Here is a 19,621-nt window from a genome sequence, read left to right as displayed (position 1 = left end):
CACAGTGTAATGGCTATCTCCCTGCACAGTGTGATGGCTATCTCCCTGCACAGTGTGATGGCATCTGCCTGCACAGTGTGATGGCTATCTGCCTGCACAGTGTAATGGCTATCTGCATGCAGCCTGCAGCTATATCCAGTATCACTTTATAACGTTTCATGTCTTATGCAGCAGGAATATGATCTGCTACTTTAAAAATAAAAACGGACACATAAAACTACAGTACCCAGGTCGCCTGCAGCACAGCAGAGGAAATGTCGTTTGCTGGCAGCTTTCCTAGCTTTAGAGACAATCCCCAGGGCTGTGCATGGGATGCTGCAGGGGCTCAGGATCATGCAGGGAAGTTACAGCTGCACCCTGCAGCTCCCTGTAGTCTGCAGGGTGATGGGGAAGCAGGGGCGCCCCTCCCTGGACTGATCATGTCTGTGGTGAGCAAAGTTTCCTGTGGTAGCAGCTTTTGCAGCTGGGTGGGGGAGAGCGCTTCTTTTTAAGGCAGGGTGGGTGGTTAGATAAAGAGGAAATACAAGTGGCAGAATAAGATGCAGTGACAAGGACACCGAAGGAGGACACGGCAGGACATGTGCAGCTAGAGATGGGGAGCCCCCCTCATCGTGCTCATTAATAAGCAGGTGACGAAACAGGTGTGGGGACACCCAGACATAAGCCCGTCTCACCCACAAGCCGCGGCTCTGGTCTACTGATGCCAACGTTCCACACAGGTACCCACCGTGCTCCACAGAATGCCAGGGGAAACCCCCATCCTGCAGATCAATACCCTGCGCTGTTCGCTGATCATTACAAGCGTGAGATTTTATGTCTGCAGCCCAGAGACAGGAGCATGTGTGTTGTGTGCCTGTGTATATGTCACATGTAATAATCTTATATGTACAAATCATACTAGTATCAGTACCAGGAGCATGTGTGTTGTGTCCCTGTGTATATGTCACATGTAGTAATATTATATGTATAGATCATACTAGTATCAGTACCAGGAGCATGTGTGTGTATATGCCTGTGTATAAGTCACATGTAGTAATATTATATGTATAGATCATACTAGTATCAGTACCAGGAGCATGTATCTTGTGTGCCTGTGTATATATGTCACATGTAGTAATGTTATATGTACAGATCATACTAGTATCAGTACCAGGAGCATGTATGTTGTGTGCCTGTGTATAAGTCACATATAGTAATGTTATATGTACAGATCATAAAAGTATCAGTACCAGGAGCATGTATGTTGTGTGCTTGTGTATATGTCACATGTAGTAATATTATATGCACTGATCATACTAGTATCAGTACTAGGAGCATGTATGTTGTGTCCCTGTTTACATATGTCACATGTAGTAATATTATATGTACAGATCATACTAGTATCAGTACTAGGAACATGTATGTTGTGTGCTTGTGTATATGTCACATGTAGTAATATTATATGCGCAGATCATACTAGTATCAGTACAAGAGACAGGAGCATGTATGTTGTGTGCTTGTGTATATGTCACATGTAGTAATATTATATGCACAGATCATACTAGTATCAGTACAAGAGACAGGAGCATGTATGTTGTGTCCCTGTGTATATGTCACATGTAGTAATATTATATGCACAGATCATACTAGTATCAGTACAAGAGACAGGAGCATGTATGTTGTGTCCCTGTGTATATGTCACATGTAGTAATATTATATGCACAGATCATACTAGTATCAGTACAAGAGACAGGAGCATGTATGTTGTGTGCCTGTGTATATGTCACATGTAGTAATATTATATGCACAGATCATACTAGTATCAGTACAAGAGACAGGAGCATGTATGTTGTGTCCCTGTGTATATGTCACATGTAGTAATATTATATGCACAGATCATACTAGTATCAGTACAAGAGACAGGAGCTTGTATGTTGTGTCCCTGTGTATATGTCACATGTAGTAATATTATATGCACAGATCATACTAGTATCAATACTAGGAGCATGTATGTTGTGTGCTTGTGTATATATGTCACATGTAGTAATATTATATGCACAGATCATACTAGTATCAATACTAGGAGCATGTATGTTGTGTGCCTGTGTACATATGTCACATATAGTAATATTATATGCACAGATTATACTAGTATCAGTACCAGAAGCATGTATGTTGTGTCCCTGTGTATATGTCACATGTAGTAATATTATATGTACAGATCATACTAGTATCAGTACCAGGAGCATGTATGTTGTGTCCCTGTGTATATGTCACATGTAGTAATATTATATGTACAGATCATACTTGTATCAGTACCAGGAGCATGTATGTTGTGTGCTTGTGTATATGTCACATGTAGTAATATTATATGCACAGATCATACTAGTATCAGTACCAGGAGCATGTATGTTGTGTCCCTGTGTATATGTCACATGTAGTAATATTATATGTACAGATCATACTTGTATCAGTACCAGGAGCATGTATGTTGTGTGCTTGTGTATATGTCACATGTAGTAATATTATATGCACAGATCATACTAGTATCAGTACCAGGAGCATGTATGTTGTGTGCTTGTGTATATATGTCACATGTAGTAATATTATATGAAAAGATCATACTCGTATCAGTTGTGATCTTATTACATATAAATACTTTATAGACAAAATCTATTAACATATGATCAGAAATATATTTTATATAAATGTTGTATTGGATATTGCTAACAGTAACCAGCGCTACGGAATTTGGCGGCGCTATACAAATAAATGATAATAATAATAATAATATTTGTATTATTCTCATACAAACATTCCTCATTTGTAATGAATTCTAATTAAAAGCTTATATATATATTTATATTTATATATAAATAAATATATATACACGTTTATTTTTATTTTTTTAACCAGCAGGTGCACATATAATGGTTTTATAAAAAACAACAACCTTTCATTATGTGTGAAACGGACACTTTACGTAGTTTATTTTCCGGATATCACTGACAGCTTTGATAAAAGAAAAAAAACACACAAATAAAATAAATGTTCAGAATGTAAAAGAATAAATGAAGAAAAATGAAAAATTGAATAAAAAAATAAGATATATTTTAATAACTGAAATATTTAATATTAGAAAATAGATTGTTTTTCTATAGATGTCTATATATAATAAGAATATAGACTGACTCAACCCTATTTATATATTTCATTTTAAAGCCCAAACTTATCCATACCATTATATATTATGATGAACATATTTATAATTCTTTAAAATCAAACATCAAATAACAATTGGGTTAGTGAGCACAGGAATGAGCTATTTTCAGAGAGAAAAAATATCTGTATGTTGCAGATGGGCACATATAGGAGAGCAGTAGGGTGGGCTTAATAAACAGTTCTGGAAGGTCATGTTGTTGCCCTTATATTTTGGACAATGTTAATCTAATGTACAGATTAACCTGTGATGAGTTAAATTAGCTCAAACCCCAGATTCCCTGGAGGGGAGGATATACAGTATGTTCCACATACAGCAAGCAAGACCCATTTGTGATGTCAGATATAGTAAATGTTTTATACATTGGTCAGATGGGATGTACTTAAAGGGTCGCAGAAATCAGTCATCATGACTCAGACAGAGCAAAAGATTGTTACCAACTTTCCAGTTGTCAGATACCTGTTGCTTGGTATTGTTTGTTAAAGCGTAGTTGCCTACCATGAGATGAGAAACTGCAATGCATTGCTGCAGCCGAGTAGGATTTTGGGTATGTGTTTAACCATTTAAAGGGTTTATGTCCCTTTAATGAGACATGGGAGTTATAATTCATCTTTTAAGATTCAGAGAGTGTACAACTGCAAAGGGATTAAACACATAGTTAATAAGCTCCAGAGCAGCAATACACTAGTGGGAGTTAGCTGAGCACACCTGGTGAGCCAATGACAAGAGGCATATATGTGTAGCCACCAATCAGCAGCATTCTCCCAGTAGTACACTGCTGCTTCTGAGCCTACCTATGTCTATTTTTTAACAAAGGATACCAAGAGAATGAAGTGCCTTATAATTGCATGCTCTTTTTGAATCATGGAAGTTTAATTTTGACTGTCCCTTTAAATTTACCCAATTTTCTTGGCATTCTTTGCTGAGACATAGCACCTTTCCATGATAGCATACTAAGGTATGCTAAGGAGTGTGCATGTAACTTGAGCACTTTATGGCACCAGTATTGGTTGTATTTGATCTTTGGTAATTATTAAATAACAATGCAGGGGGAATTTGACGCAAACCCCCAAGAATCAGCCTTGGGTCACATAAGTCCCTAACAACATAACAAGTTCCCCTGCACTAAATATTATATATTAATAGAGAATGTTTAGCAATAGTTTTACTTTTTCATCTACATTAACAGCTCTTTGCTCACAATTTTAAAGGGCTATGAAACTAAACAAGTTTCTTAGTGATTCAGACAGAATACAATTTATAAAAGTTTCCAATTTACTTCTATTATCAAATTTGCTTTGTTCCCTGGATATTCTTTGTTGAAGAGATACCTAGGTAGCATCTGGAGCACCACATGGCAGGAAATAGTGCTGCAAACACGTGCACGCTCCTGAACTTACAGTCCTGATTTTCAACAAAAGATACCAAGAGATCGAAGTAAATTTGATAATAAAAGTAAATTAGAAAGTTGTTTAAAATTGTATGTTCTATCTGAATCATGAAGGGAACATTTTGGGTTTATATCCCTTTAATTTTTATGTGTAATAAACAGTAAATACTCTCAAGGGCTAATTTGTAGCTCTGTACATGGAGGAGGAAGCACATTCTCCACCCCTGTCATGCTATCTGTATTTCCTCCAACAGAAAGGAAACTCTGAGCAATATAGAAAAAGAGAGAAAAAAGTCGTCTGTTGTGCACACAAAGAATGGACATAAAACAAATCAATTTACTTTAAATGGCTACTATTGTAATATAAAGACATCCAGGTTAACTGAATGATACCTAGAGAAAGCATCAGTAATGATACCAAAATATAGATATAATAAATACAGTATCCAGTGCAAATACAAGAAACTAAGGACTAGATTACGAGGGGAGCGCAATATTGCTCTTAAGCAAGTGCGATATCCACTCAGTAATGCCAGCGCACGTAATGCCACTTGTAATGGCTTGTGATTTAACGTGTGCCCGTAAGGGGCAAATTTGCCCCTTTATGGACGCACAAAAGATAGCGCTCCACTCGTAATCATCAAAACTAATTTTGACCTTGCCCATAATGCTATGAGAAACGTTAGACTTTGCTACAGCCAAATTTGTATTTGTTATTTCTTTTGTGTGCACATGCCATCGTTTTAAACGCTATAACATTTTTATAGTGAAATTAAAATTTCCACATTTGAAACCTACATGTACGATGTGTTTTAATGTTAGAGTTGTTTATAATTCTATTGAATTTGATTACTGTGATTTATATAATGTGATCATTCCAGATAGAATAGATTATTTTTTATGGTTTTGTATTACATTATCATTATTATGTGCTTTGAATATAATGTTATAATTATAAACATTTTGATACATAATTAAAAGGACATTAAACACTATATAAATGCTAAATAGAATGATGCATTCAAAGAAAAGATTACTCTGAGAATATCATGTAGATGTATTTTTTAAAGTTTCATTAGTTGTTTAAATATTGACAAACTAAGTATAAAGTTTTGTGTCTATAAAACAATGGGGGCTGCCATGTTGTAACTTAGGTTACCTTCTCTGCTGTGGCCAATTAGGGACAGTTTTAAATAGGTCACTAAAGTGTGCAGCCAATGGCTGTGTGGTATATAACAGTGTTCTGCACTTCCATTTCTAACATTAACTGAAAAGCATTTGATTGTCAGAATTAAATTACAGGAAAAGGTGACAAAATAAATAATGAAAGTATACTGTAGAATTTGTATCTATATTTATGATTTATTATTTTAAATGACCATCTCAAAGTGTTTAATGTCCCTTTTACTGGAACACAAAACCGAAATGTTCCTTTCATGATTCAGACAGAGCATACCATTTAAAACAGTTTCCAATTTACTTCTATTATCAAATGTACTTTGTTCTCTTGCTATTCTTTGTTGAAGAGGATACCTAGGTAGGTAGCGTGCACATGTGTGGAGCAATTTATGGTAGCAGATGTATAAGACCATTAAGAGCATATAAAGAGAACAAGTACATTTGATAATAGAAATCAAGTGGAAAGTGTTTTAGTCTGTCTAAATCATGAAAGAAAAAACTTGGCTTTCCTGTCTGTAAAGTAGACGTATGCATTTGTTTCGTTAGGAATGTAAATTTGTAATGAAAAATGAATATTCATTTTGTTTTCACAAAACTTATATCCGAATGAATGCACCAACAAAATTTAAATAAAGCGAAGAAATACTGATGAAATTTGTTAGTATTCATTTGTTTTCTTTAAATTACCTTTAGGGGTTAAAATACCTCTAGTGGGCTGGAGTGCCACGATAATACCCAATCCTTCTTCATAGAGCCCTGGGCCGCAATTATACCCAATACTTCTTCATAGAGTCCTGGGCCGCGCTAATAGCTCACCACTCTTCATAGATCCTCAGCCTGCGCTAATACCCAACCTTTCTTCATAGAGTCCTGGGCCGCGCTAATACCCCACCCCTCTTCATAGAGTCCTGGGCTGCACTAATACCCCACCCCTCTTCATAGAGTCCTGAGCCGCGCTAATACCCCACCCTTCTTCATAGAGTCCTGGGCCGCGCTAATACCCCACCCCTCTTCATAGAGTCCTGGGCCGCGCTAATACCCCACCCCTCTTCATAGAGTCCTGGGCCGCGCTAATACCCCACCCCTCTTCATAGAGTCCTGGGCTGCACTAATACCCCACCTCTCTTCATAGAGTCCTGGGCCACGCTAATACCCCACCCCTCTTCATAGAGTCCTGGGCCGCTCTAATAACCCACCCCTCTTCATAGAGTCCTGGGCCGCGCTAATACCCCACCCCTCTTCATAGAGTCCTGGGCCGCGCTAATACCCCACCCCTCTTCATAGAGTCCTGGGCTGCACTAATACCCCACCTCTCTTCATAGAGTCCTGGGCCACGCTAATACCCCACCCCTCTTCATAGAGTCCTGGGCCGCTCTAATAACCCACCCCTCTTCATAGAGTCCTGGGCCGCGCTAATAGCTCACCACTCTTTATAGATCCTCAGCCTGCGTTAATACCCAACCCTTCTTCATACAACCCTGGGTCGTGCTAATAGTAGGCTTAGCGTGGTGGATCCCATGGCCTGCATTAAAAAAGGAGGTCCTTTAGTTTACTCCCGGGGATCCACTACACTCTGAAGAAGGGTGGGGTATTACCGCAGGTCTGGGGCACTATGAAGATGGGTCGGGCTTAGCGGCGGCCGGGGGTCTATGAAGAGGGGTGGGGTATTAGAGCAGGTTGAGGCTTATGAAGAAGTGTCGGGTATTAGCGCAGGCTGAGGCTCTATGAAGAAGGGTCGGGTAATAGAGCAGGCTGAGGCTCTATGAAGAAGGGTCGGGTATTAGCGCAGGCTGAGCCTCTATAACGATGGGTCGGGTATTAGCGCAGGCTGAAGCTCTATGAATAATGGTCGGGTATTAGCGCAGGCTGAGGCTCTATGAAGAAGGGTCGGGTATTAGCGCAGGCCTGGAGCTCTGTGAAGAAGGGTCGGGTATTAGCGCAGGCTGAAGCTCTATGAAGAATGGTCAGGTATTAGCGCAGGCTGAGGCTCTGTGAAGAAGGGTCGGGTATTAGCGCAGGCTGAGGCTCTATGAAGAATGGTCGGGTATTAGCGCAGACTGAGGCTCTATGAAGAAGGGTCGGGTATTAGCGCAGGCCTGGAGCTCTGTGAAGAAGGGTCGGGTGCTAGCGCAGGCTGAGTCTCTATGAAGAAGGGTCGGGTATTAGCACAGGCTGAGGCTCTATGAAGAAGGGTCGGGTATTAGCGCAGGCTGAGGCTCTATGAAGAAGGGTCAGGTATTAGCGCAGGCTGAGGCTCTGTGAAGAAGGGTCGGGTATTAGCGCAGGCTGAGGCTCTATGAAGAAGAGTCGGGTATTAGCGCAGGCTGAGGCTCTGTGAAGAAGGGTCGGTATTAGCGCAGGCTGAGGCTCTGTGAAGAAGGGTCGGGTATTAGCGCAGGCTGAGGCTCTATGAAGAAGGGTCGGGTATTAGCGCAGGCTGAGGCTCTGTGAAGAAGGGTTGGGTATTAGCGCAGGCTGAGGCTCTATAAAGAAGGGTCAGGTATTAGCGCAGGCTGAGGCTCTGTGAAGAAGGGTCGGGTATTAGCGCAGGCTGAGGCTCTGTGAAGAAGGGTCGGGTATTAGCGCAGGCTGAGGCTCTATGAAGAAGAGTCGGGTATTAGCGCAAGCCCGGGGCTCTATGAAGAAGGGTCGGGTATTAGCGCAGGCTGAAGCTCTATGAAGAAGGGTCGGGATTAGCGGCAGCCGGGGCTCTATGAAGAAGGGTGGGGTATTATCATGGCCCAGGGCTCAATGAAGAAGGGTGAGGTATTAGCGCAGGCCCGGGGCTCTATGAAGAAGGGTCGGGTATTAGTGCAGGCTGAGGCTCTATGAAGAAGTGTCGGCATTAGCGCAGGCTGAGGCTCTATGACGATGGGTCGGGTATTAGCGCAGACTGAAGCTCTATGAAGAAGGGTCGGGTGTTAGCGCAGGCTGTGGCTCTATGAAGAAGGGTCGGGTATTAGCGCAGGCTGAGACTCTATGAAGAAGGGTCGGGTATTAGCGCAGGCTGAGGCTCTATGAAGAAGGGTCGGGTGTTAGCGCAGGCTGAGGCTCTATGAAGAAGGGTCGAGTATTAGCGCAGGCTGAGGCTCTATAACGATCGGTCGGGTATTAGCGCAGGCTGAGGCTCTATGACAATGGGTCGGGTATTAGCGCAGACTGAAGCTCTATTAAGAAGGGTCGGGTATTAGCGCAGGCTGAGGCTCTATGAAGAAGGGTCGGGTGTTAGCGCAGGCTGAGGCTCTATGAAGAAGGGTTGAGTATTAGCGCAGGCTGAGGCTCTATAACGATCGGTCGGGTATTAGCACAGGCTGAGGCTCTATGACAATGGGTCGGGTATTAGCGCAGACTGAAGCTCTATTAAGAAGGGTCGGGTATTAGCGCAGGCTGAGGCTCTATTAAGAAAGGTCGGGTATTAGCGCAGGCTGAGGCTCTATTAAGAAGGGTCGGGTATTAGCGCAGGCTGAGGCTCTATGAAGAAGGGTCAGGTATTAGCGCAGGCTGAGGCTCTATGAAGAAGGGTCGGGTGTTAGCGCAGGCTGAGGCTCTATGAAGAAGGGTTGAGTATTAGCGCAGGCTGAGGCTCTATAACGATGGGTCGGGTATTAGCGCAGGATGAAGCTCTATGAAGAAGGGTTGGGTGTTAGCGCAGGCTGAGGCTCTATGAAGAAGGGTCGAGTATTAGCGCAGGCTGAGGCTCTATGAAGAAGGGTCGGGTATTAGCGCAGGCTGAGCCTCTATAACGATGGGTCGGGTATTAGCGCAGGCTGAGGCTCTATGAAGAAGGGTCGGGTATTAGCGCAGGCTGAGGCTCTATGAAGAAGGGTCGGGTATTAGCACAGGCTGAGGCTCTATGAAGAAGGGTCGGGTATTAGCGCAGGCTGAGGCTCTATGAAGAGGGGTGGGGTATTAGCGCAGGATGAAGCTCTATGAAGAAGGGTCGGGTATTAGCGCAGGCTGAGGCTCTATGAAGAAGGGTCGGGTATTAGCGCAGGCTGAGGCTCTATGAAGAAGGGTCGGGTGTTAGCGCAGGCTGAGGCTCTATGAAGAAGGGTTGAGTATTAGCGCAGGCTGAGGCTCTATAACGATGGGTCGGGTGTTAGCGCAGGATGAAGCTCTATGAAGAAGGGTTGGGTGTTAGCGCAGGCTGAGGCTCTATGAAGAAGGGTCGAGTATTAGCGCAGGCTGAGGCTCTATGAAGAAGGGTCGGGTATTAGCGCAGGCTGAGCCTCTATAACGATGGGTCGGGTATTAGCGCAGGCTGAAGCTCTATGAAGAAGGGTCGGGATTAGCGGCAGCCGGGGCTCTATGAAGAAGGGTGGGGTATTATCATGGCCCAGGGCTCAATGAAGAAGGGTGAGGTATTAGCGCAGGCCCGGGGCTCTATGAAGAAGGGTCGGGTATTAGCGCAGGCTGAGGCTCTATGAAGAAGTGTCGGCATTAGCGCAGGCTGAGGCTCTATGACGATGGGTCGGGTATTAGCGCAGACTGAAGCTCTATGAAGAAGGGTCGGGTATTAGCGCAGGCTGAGACTCTATGAAGAAGGGTCGGGTATTAGCGCAGGCTGAGGCTCTATGAAGAAGGGTCGGGTGTTAGCGCAGGCTGAGGCTCTATGAAGAAGGGTTGAGTATTAGCGCAGGCTGAGGCTCTATAACGATCGGTCGGGTATTAGCGCAGGCTGAGGCTCTATGACAATGGGTCGGGTATTAGCGCAGACTGAAGCTCTATTAAGAAGGGTCGGGTATTAGCGCAGGCTGAGGCTCTATGAAGAAGGGTCGGGTGTTAGCGCAGGCTGAGGCTCTATGAAGAAGGGTCGAGTATTAGCGCAGGCTGAGGCTCTATAACGATCGGTCGGGTATTAGCGCAGGCTGAGGCTCTATGACAATGGGTCGGGTATTAGCGCAGACTGAAGCTCTATTAAGAAGGGTCGGGTATTAGCGCAGGCTGAGGCTCTATTAAGAAAGGTCGGGTATTAGCGCAGGCTGAGGCTCTATTAAGAAGGGTCGGGTATTAGCGCAGGCTGAGGCTCTATGAAGAAGGGTCAGGTATTAGCGCAGGCTGAGGCTCTATGAAGAAGGGTCGGGTGTTAGCGCAGGCTGAGGCTCTATGAAGAAGGGTTGAGTATTAGCGCAGGCTGAGGCTCTATGAAGAAGGGTTGAGTATTAGCGCAGGCTGAGGCTCTATAACGATGGGTCGGGTATTAGCGCAGGATGAAGCTCTATGAAGAAGGGTTGGGTGTTAGCGCAGGCTGAGGCTCTATGAAGAAGGGTCGAGTATTAGCGCAGGCTGAGGCTCTATGAAGAAGGGTCGGGTATTAGCGCAGGCTGAGCCTCTATAACGATGGGTCGGGTATTAGCGCAGGCTGAGGCTCTATGAAGAAGGGTCGGGTATTAGCGCAGGCTGAGGCTCTATGAAGAAGGGTCGGGTATTAGCGCAGGCTGAGGCTCTATGAAGAGGGGTGGGGTATTAGCGCAGGATGAAGCTCTATGAAGAAGGGTCGGGTATTAGCGCAGGCTGAGGCTCTATGAAGAAGGGTCGGGTATTAGCGCAGGCTGAGGCTCTATGAAGAAGGGTCGGGTATTAGCGCAGGCTGAGGCTCTATGAAGAAGGGTCGGGTATTAGCGCAGGCTGAGGCTCTATGAAGAGGGGTGGGGTATTAGCGCAGGCTGAGGCTCTATGAAGAGGGGTGGGGTATTATCATGGCCCAGGGCTCAATGAAGAAGGGCCGGATTTGCGTGGCCCAGGGCTCTCTGAAGAAGGGTGGGGTATTAGCGTGGCCTGGGGCTCTTTGAAGAAGGGTCTGGATTAGCGGGTCCGGGGGCTCTATGAAGAGGGGTGGGGTATTATCGCAGCCCAGGGCTCTATAAAGGAGGGTCAGGATTAGCGGTGGCTCTCCAGAGTGCTAAATGTAAGTATAACACTACAGGTTTAGCAAAAACAAATGTAAACGTTTTACGCATATTCAGTATTCATTTGGTTTTAAATTTGAGGAAATATTTGTCGCTAAAGATTCGGATGAACCAAATTTAGTTTTTTACAAATACTGCTGCCATATAGTGCTCAAGACACATGCACACTCCTAGGTCTACCTCAGTATGCTGTTATAAAAAATTTAAACTAATTTTCAACAGAGAGGTACATTAAATGTTACACTCCATCTGTGAATCATGAGAGTTTAATTATGACATACATGTTTATTTAAAAGGGATATACTAGTTCTGACATAAAATGTTTTAATGCAAAGGCCTTAAACACATAGCCAAAGACCTGCTCAGGACGCAGCCAATGAACACATGTAGTATCCTTCCACCAGCTTAGGCAGCGGCGTGGGTGCGGCAGGACTTTGACTGTTGGTTTAACTCATTCGGAAGGAGATTTTTGTGCCATAATAATCTACTAGATCAGGTGATATATTACCAGTGATATAACTGGTGTTGCAGGGGGAAGTATGGAATTGTATTTTGGAATACACACTTGTTAGTGGGTTCTTAAACCAAGTAGCAGAGTATTAAAATAACTCTAATTCCAGGTACCAAGGAGGGGGACCAAGGAATTAGCCGGTTGCTGGTTGCTGTGAGATGCCCTGGGAGCATCTATGGATATAGCACGCAAAATAAACAATATTTACACTGGCCACCTAGAGGACGTGTCACCATGTGCCCTCAAGGAGAAGAGTAATCTCCAAAACTCCATGCCTCGACTTCCCCAAGACGCTCTGAACCTGCTAGAGATAGCCCTGGTTTTAAATACCATGGGATGCATCCAAAGTCTCAACTGCAAACCCAAAAGTTTCAAAGAGTCTATCTTGATCCCTGAGATCAAAGCCTCCATTGACTCCACCCCTACCAGCATCGATGAGTCCTCCAACATGGTCCTCAGATACAGAACACCCTATTTCCGCGCAGTCGCCCAAGTTATAGTGCCTCCTATCGCTGTTAAGGAGACCTGGAAAGTTGGATGGATCCAAGCTTGCAACCATATGGAGTTCTATAACTACTACGGGTGCTTGGGCATGTAAGTATCCATAAGAATCTTACTTTTGTATGACAATTCCATATCCTGGCTGGTTGGAAGAATTAATTATGTTGGGTTACAAGGGCAAAAGATCGGAGTAAAAGAAAACAAATCATGTAAGAATTACATAGTGGTGATTTAAAGGAACAGTAAACCCTTAGTAATTACTACATGTTTCTGCAGTCTACTAATATATTAACATGCCAGCAGAGTCCGAACATTATTAGAACAGATTAACACCTTGCTTGCTGCACTTAATTTTCTGTGGTTAAACTCCAGCCACCACTTTTCTTATTTGAAGGAGCTTATCCAGACGTGTGTCTGGAGATAACATGATTGCATAAACAAAATCTTCATTGTTTGGATTTAGCAGAAATGATAAGATACCAAACGACAAATTAGGGACAGATAAGTGGCAATATTAGGCTGGTGAAGCCTGTCACGTGCAGGACTGGGGGAAAAAAACACAATTTTCAGACTACAACTAGAGAAAAAAGAGGCCAAATAAATGATGAAAGTAAATTTTAGATGTGTTTTATATTATGAGCTCAGCGTTTACTGTCCCTTTATTCAAGTAGCGTTTGGCCAGACAGATAAGCAGAGCACAAATGCTTTACTAAAAGGCTGATCAGATGTGTTCCTATAGGGAGCTGCCTGGTGTAATGGGCAACTACTGTGCATTTATTAAAGGGACACTGGACCCAATTTTTTCTTTCATGATTTAGATAGAGCATGCAATTTTAAGCAACTTTCTATTTTACTCCTATTATCAATTTTTCTTCGTTCTCTTGCTATCTTTATTTAAAAAGCAGGAATGTGATGCATAGGAGCCGGCCCATTTTTGGTTGAGAACCTGCTTATGCTTGCTAATTGGTGGGTAAATGTAACCCTCCAATAAACAAGAACTATCCATGGTGCTTAACCTAAAATGGGCTGGCTGCTAAGATTTACATTCCTCCTTTTAAAATAAAGATAGCAAGAGAACAAAGAAAAAGTGATAATAGGCGTAAATTAGAAAGTTACTTAAAATGTTATGTTCTTTCTGAATCATGAAAGAAAAAATTTGGGTTCAGTGTCCCTTTAACACAATGAACTGTGTTAGCTTGTTAGTTTGCAATAAGCAGAATTACATATATTGTAATTAATGTCTCATGGTTGTGAGTAATTCATCAGAAGTAAATTATCATGAGAAGAGAATGCAGTCTTGTTTTATAACATTTTGTCTCCATAGCAGCTTCTCATTATAGCCTTCTGACAAACAGTATCTGCTCAAACTCTCACCTTATCTAGCAAATAAGTAATTAAAGGGACATTCCAGCCATAATTGGAAAACACACAGATTCATTTCAGTTTTGAATGGAATCAATTTTGCAATATAACGTGTATAAGCAAAAGCTATAGCTGTTTCAAGAGTGTACTTAAGTATGCTCCGGGCACCAGCATTTTAAACATAACACTTGCTCTGAGAGCCTAAGGTGTTTTTATCATCTGGTAATGACTACATTTGCATCATTCCTGACCTGATACATACCCCACTGGCTTTCTAAGCAGCTGCTGTATTTAAAATGCTGGTGCACTTGGGCTCTATTTATCATTCCAATTCTCCTATATTTTCTCCTAAAAGTTCTCATGAGAAATAATTCTCCTATTTATTATTCAATAATACTCCTAAAATTGGGCAAGTTCGACTGTAATATTCTCCGACTCCGTTCTAACTCTCCTTGGAGGACATGTTCTCCAAAAAAAGGGTTAAATTAGATCTTTTTAGTCGTATTTCATATAGTTCTAATAATTCTCCTAGTTACAAATTTATCATTTATATTCTCCTGTGGAGGACTGAAAGTTCTCCTGCAAGTTCCTACCTTAAAGTTCTCCATAGCTACAGTGGAGAACAGCATTAGAAATCTATTCTCTACCAGTTGTAGAAGCAGTTACACACACAAAAGGGCTCTACAAGGTGCAAAAATTATCTATAACAAAGCACAATAATAATGGTTATTGGAGCGCAATAATAATTTATGATGGAGTAAAAAAAATATATATAATGGAGCACCAAAATAATATATAACAAAGCACAAAAATGATATCTATTGGGGCATAAAAATAAGATATAAAAAAGCGCTAAAATTGAAGCACAAAAACAATGAAAATGTAGATCTATTTCATATATGAAAGTTTGCTGAAGAGGGGCGTTAACAAAGCTACTAGGAAGGCTGTATAAAGATTTCTATTGGTTTATATATGATTGACATGGAGAATAGTTGCTTAGTTTTAGTGATAAATAAGGAGAAGATACTAATCCGACTGGAGAAATTTATCATTAGTTCTCCCCAGCTCTCCTCAGCTCTCACATGGAGAAAAAACATATTTTTTATGATAAATATGGGCGCACATGTGCTCCTCTCCTAAGGAGAGCTGTGGAGAACTGATAGGAGAACAGAAAGGAGAATTCCCCAAATGATTGATAAATAGAGCCCTAAGAATATATAGGTATGCTTCACATGCACTTGCAGAGAAAAATACTAATCTTTTCAAAGATGTAGTTCTTCTATGAGCATTTTAATTTTGACTGGAATGTCCCTTTAAGGGAAATAGCACAGCATTGCAATATACAATCTTTACGTATTTTGCCTTTTACTACTCAGAACCAGCAATTTAACCTGCTGCAAAAAGTTGCATCGTCAGTAGTGAAAAAAATCAATAAGAACATGCAATTGTGCAACTAGAATGTTACTTAAAGGGACAGCCCAGTCAAATTAAACTATCATGATTCAGATAGGGCATGCAATTTTAAACAACTTTCCAATTTGCTTTTATCAAATTATCTTTGTTCTCTTGGTATTCTTAGTTGAAAGTTAAACCTAGGTAGGCTCTTATGCTAATTTCTAAGCCCTTATCTCAGTGCAGTTTGTAAGCACTGTTTCATGCTATGTAGTGCACCAGATGCTACCTGGGTATCTCTTCAACACAGAATATTATTGGAGCAAAGCAAATTTGATAATAGAAGTAAATTGGAAAGATTTTTAAAATGGTATCCTCTGTCTGAACCACAACTTTCTGGGTTTCGTATCCCTTTAAATATTTAACTGGCATCATATTACCAGTATTTGTCTGTTTGACAACACATTCCAGACCTGGAAACAAAACTGTAGCACAATTAGCCCCAGGGGGGATTTACACAAACAGAAGATGCTCACTAGACCATTATCTAACTGTTTTTATCCTTTAATGAGAATTTTACAGCAAGGCTCATCTTGTTAATATATAATAATATGCGGTAAGCTGGTCGCCACCGTCACGGATCAAACCTTATATTTTTCACGGTGACATCTAAAAGACGGTTATTGGAATGTGTTTTTAAATTAAATAACAATTTTAAAGGGGCGTTAAAAACCCTTTGAGACTGTAATATAAAGTGTTTAATTGTAATATAAAGTGTTTAATTATATGCTATGTATACTGTATTTTTCCCTCTCTTTCTGTAGTTTATTTCTGAATATAGTGTGCTTTCATATTCTTGTACAGACTTATTCTACGCAATCATTGGTTGCCTACTCATTTGCAACACGGCAGCGACCATTTTAAAACTTACCATTATCTCCTAAGTCATATTCTCTGGTTAACTGCTGTATTTGTTTGTTTTTTGTTAAATGGGACCTGATGTAATTATAAAATCTATATTATTAATATTGTCACGTAACCGTTATTTATTTCCCTCCCCCCCCCCCCCCCCCCACCGTTGCATTTCTTGTTCTGTAGTTTAGTGACATAGAGCCGATGATCTTAAGCTCTCTGGGCTGGTGAGATTTTGTAAGAATACTCGCCAATCGTTCTATTTCCCTGGTGAGATTCTACAAGATTACTCGCCAATCCTTCTATTTCCCTGGTGAGATTCTATAAGAATACTCGCCAATCGTTCTATTTCCATGGTGAGATTCTATAAGAATACTCGCCAATCATTCTATTTCCATGGTGAGATACTATAAGAATACTTGCCAATCCTTCTATTTCCCTGGTGAGATTCTACAAGATTACTCGCCAATCCTTCTATTTCCCTGGGGAGATTCTATAAGAATACTCGCCAATCCTTCTATTTCCCTGGTGAGATTCTATAAGAATACTCGCCAATCGTTCTATTTCCCTGGTGAGATTCTATAAGAATACTCGCCAATCGTTCTATTTCCCTGGTGAGATTCTATAAGATTACTCGCCAGTCCTTCTATTTCCCTGGTGAGATTCTATATGATTACTCGCCAGTCCTTCTATTTCCCTGGTGAGATTCTATAAGATTACTTGCCAATCCTTCTATTTCCCTGGTGAGATTCTATAAGAATACTCACAAGTCCTTATTTTCCCAATTGGCCTTTTGACTGTCTTTGATCATGTCATTAACTAATTTATTGCAATCAGCTGAATGCTCTGGCCTATAAATTTAACACTGCTATGGGGAAGCAATGCAGGGGTTAGCATTGCAGGCTTAGATAGCAGTATTGTAAGATCATCTGTTCACATCTCTTAAGTGAATATTTATAAGTGACGCATTAACAATTGGGCAAAGAATTATACAAAAATTGAACAAGGATTGGACAAGGGATAAGGCAAGTTCTTTTGTAATACTGTGTTTTATCCACTGTTTGCTTAGTTTGTAATAATGCTCAATATCTTTACATTCCGTTTTGCTACCTTTTGTCTCTATAACAAACTACTTTATTCTATTACTCCTTCCTCCTCACCACCTGAAATGTTCATTAGCCCATCTCTCTTAACCTCACCTTACTTTTGTATTCATGAACTTTACACATTCCTAAAGACTCTCTCTCCCCCTTGCACTTCAGCCCAAAAACGGTCTCATTACTGCAAATCTGCATCTCATCTCATGTCACTCTCCCTCTTGCTCATACTAGCTGCTGATGACATCTCCCCTAATCCTGGTCCCCCACAACTTCCTAGCCTTGCACATCCATGTGTGCCTTTCAATAGACTTCAAAAACAAAACTCTGGTAACCTTATTCTCATTCCTCATGCATCTAAAGCCGCCACCCCCTTCACTTGTGCACTCTGGAACTCTCGCTCTGTTTGCAACAAGCTCACTGCAATCCATGACCTCTTTATCTCTCACTCTCTCAGACTTCTGGCTCTTACAGAAACCTGGCTCTCTGCATCCACTGCTTCACTGTCACATGGGGGTCTCCCCTTCAGCCACACTCCTAAGTCTGGAAATAGACAAGGAGGTGGTGTTGGTATTTTACTTTCCTCTTGTTGCCCCTTTCAACAAATACAGCCCTTCTCTTCCCTCACATTTTCTTCATTTGAAGCACACATGATTAGTTTATTCTCTCCCCTGTCTATACGCGTTGCAGTCATATACCGCCCCCTGACTCCTCAACTCAATTTTTAGATCACTATGCTGCCTCGCTTCCTTATTTCCTTTCCTCAGACACCCCTGCCCTCATTCTTGGTGACTTCAACATCCCTCTTGACAATCCCACTGCCTCCTCTGCAAAACAACTTCTGCAACTCACTTCCTCTTTCGGCCTGTTACAATGGACTGACTCTCCCACTCACAAAGATGGTCATTCCCTTGATCTGATTTTCAGCTATCGATGCTCTCAAACTTCACAAACTCACATTTCCTCTTTCTGACCACCACCTCCTCACTTGTAATATCACCTCCCTCCGTACAACTCCCCCTCCCTCTACCCCTCACACCAAACTTCACAGAAGCACTAAGTCATTAGATCAGCAACAGCTCCCTAGCTCTCTTGAACCTCTCCTCTCTTCCATCCCCTCCTTTTCCTGCCTGACCAATCTATCTGCCACTATAACTCCTCCCCTTACATCGGTCATTGACAATCTGTCCCCACATACCATAGCTCAGAAACCACACTCTTATCCTCAGCCCTGGTATACTCCTCTGACACAGTACCTACGCAGATGTTCCTGTACTGCTGAGCAACACTGGAGAAAATCTTGGAGTTCATCTGACTTTCTCCACTACAAGTTCATCTTGAACTCCTACTATTGTGCCCTTAATCTTTATAAGCAAAAATACTTCTCTACTCTCATCTCTACTCCACTTTCAATACTCTTCTCCGCCCACCCCCACCTCTTAATACAACTTCTCTCTCAGCTCAAGATTTTGCCAGCCACTTCAATAACAAAATTGACTCCATCAGACATAAAACCAGCTCTCAACATACTACCAATCTCCCATCCCTTCAAAAGCTCACAATCATTCAAAACCCAAATAGCCATAAATTGAGCTCTTTTGCCCCTGTTACCGAGGAAGAAATTTCTGCCCTTATACTCTCCTCCAACCTCACTACCTGTCCCCTCGACCCCATCCCCTCACAGCTACTCCCCTCCCTATCTTCTACCCTTACCCCTATACTCACACACATCTTCAACCTCTCCCTCAGCACTGGTATATTTCCTTCATCTCTAAAACATGAACTGGTTACACCTATCCTCAAAAAAAAACTCTCGATCCAACCTTTACATCCAACTACCGTCCTATTTCCCTACTCCCTCTTGCCTCAAAGCTCCTTGAAAAGCTAGTATATGCACGACTATTCTATTTCCTTACGCTAAACTCTCTTCTTGACCCACTGCAATCTGGATTTCGTCCCCATCACTCCACAGAGACAGCAATTGTCAAGGTTACCAACAACCTACTTACAGCAAAATCCAAAGGCCACTTCTCTCTACTTATACTCCTTGATCTGTCTGCAGCCTTTGATACAGTTGACCACCCTTTCTTTGCTCCAAACCCTCCAATTCTTTTGTCATCTGCGACACAGCTCTCTCATGGTTCTCTTCCTATCTATCTAACCGTACCT

At 41.9% G+C, this 19,621-nt stretch overlaps 1 protein-coding gene across 3 annotated transcripts in view; it reads left to right on the top strand.

Moving 5' to 3' along the window:
- The first annotated feature begins 284 nt into the window (after positions 1–284).
- Positions 285–19,621, top strand: part of FAM78A (family with sequence similarity 78 member A) — a 66,408-nt gene continuing 47,071 nt past the window's right edge. The window contains exons 1-2 of one of the 3 annotated variants that reach the window (XM_053696033.1): positions 285–428; positions 12,298–12,782. In XM_053696033.1, the coding sequence (XP_053552008.1) occupies positions 12,364–12,782 (419 nt within the window). In that variant the 5' untranslated portion in view covers positions 285–428; positions 12,298–12,363. Of the gene's footprint in view, positions 429–462; positions 720–12,297; positions 12,783–19,621 lie in introns of those variants that run through there. The other 2 variants (XM_053696032.1, XM_053696035.1) reach the window with 2 other exon arrangements.

Source organism: Bombina bombina, chromosome 12 (genome assembly GCF_027579735.1).
Source record: "Bombina bombina isolate aBomBom1 chromosome 12, aBomBom1.pri, whole genome shotgun sequence".
Lineage (NCBI taxonomy): Eukaryota > Metazoa > Chordata > Amphibia > Anura > Bombinatoridae > Bombina > Bombina bombina.
Note: the sequence above shows the minus strand (reverse complement) of the source record. Positions and strands in the feature narration are given on the sequence as shown.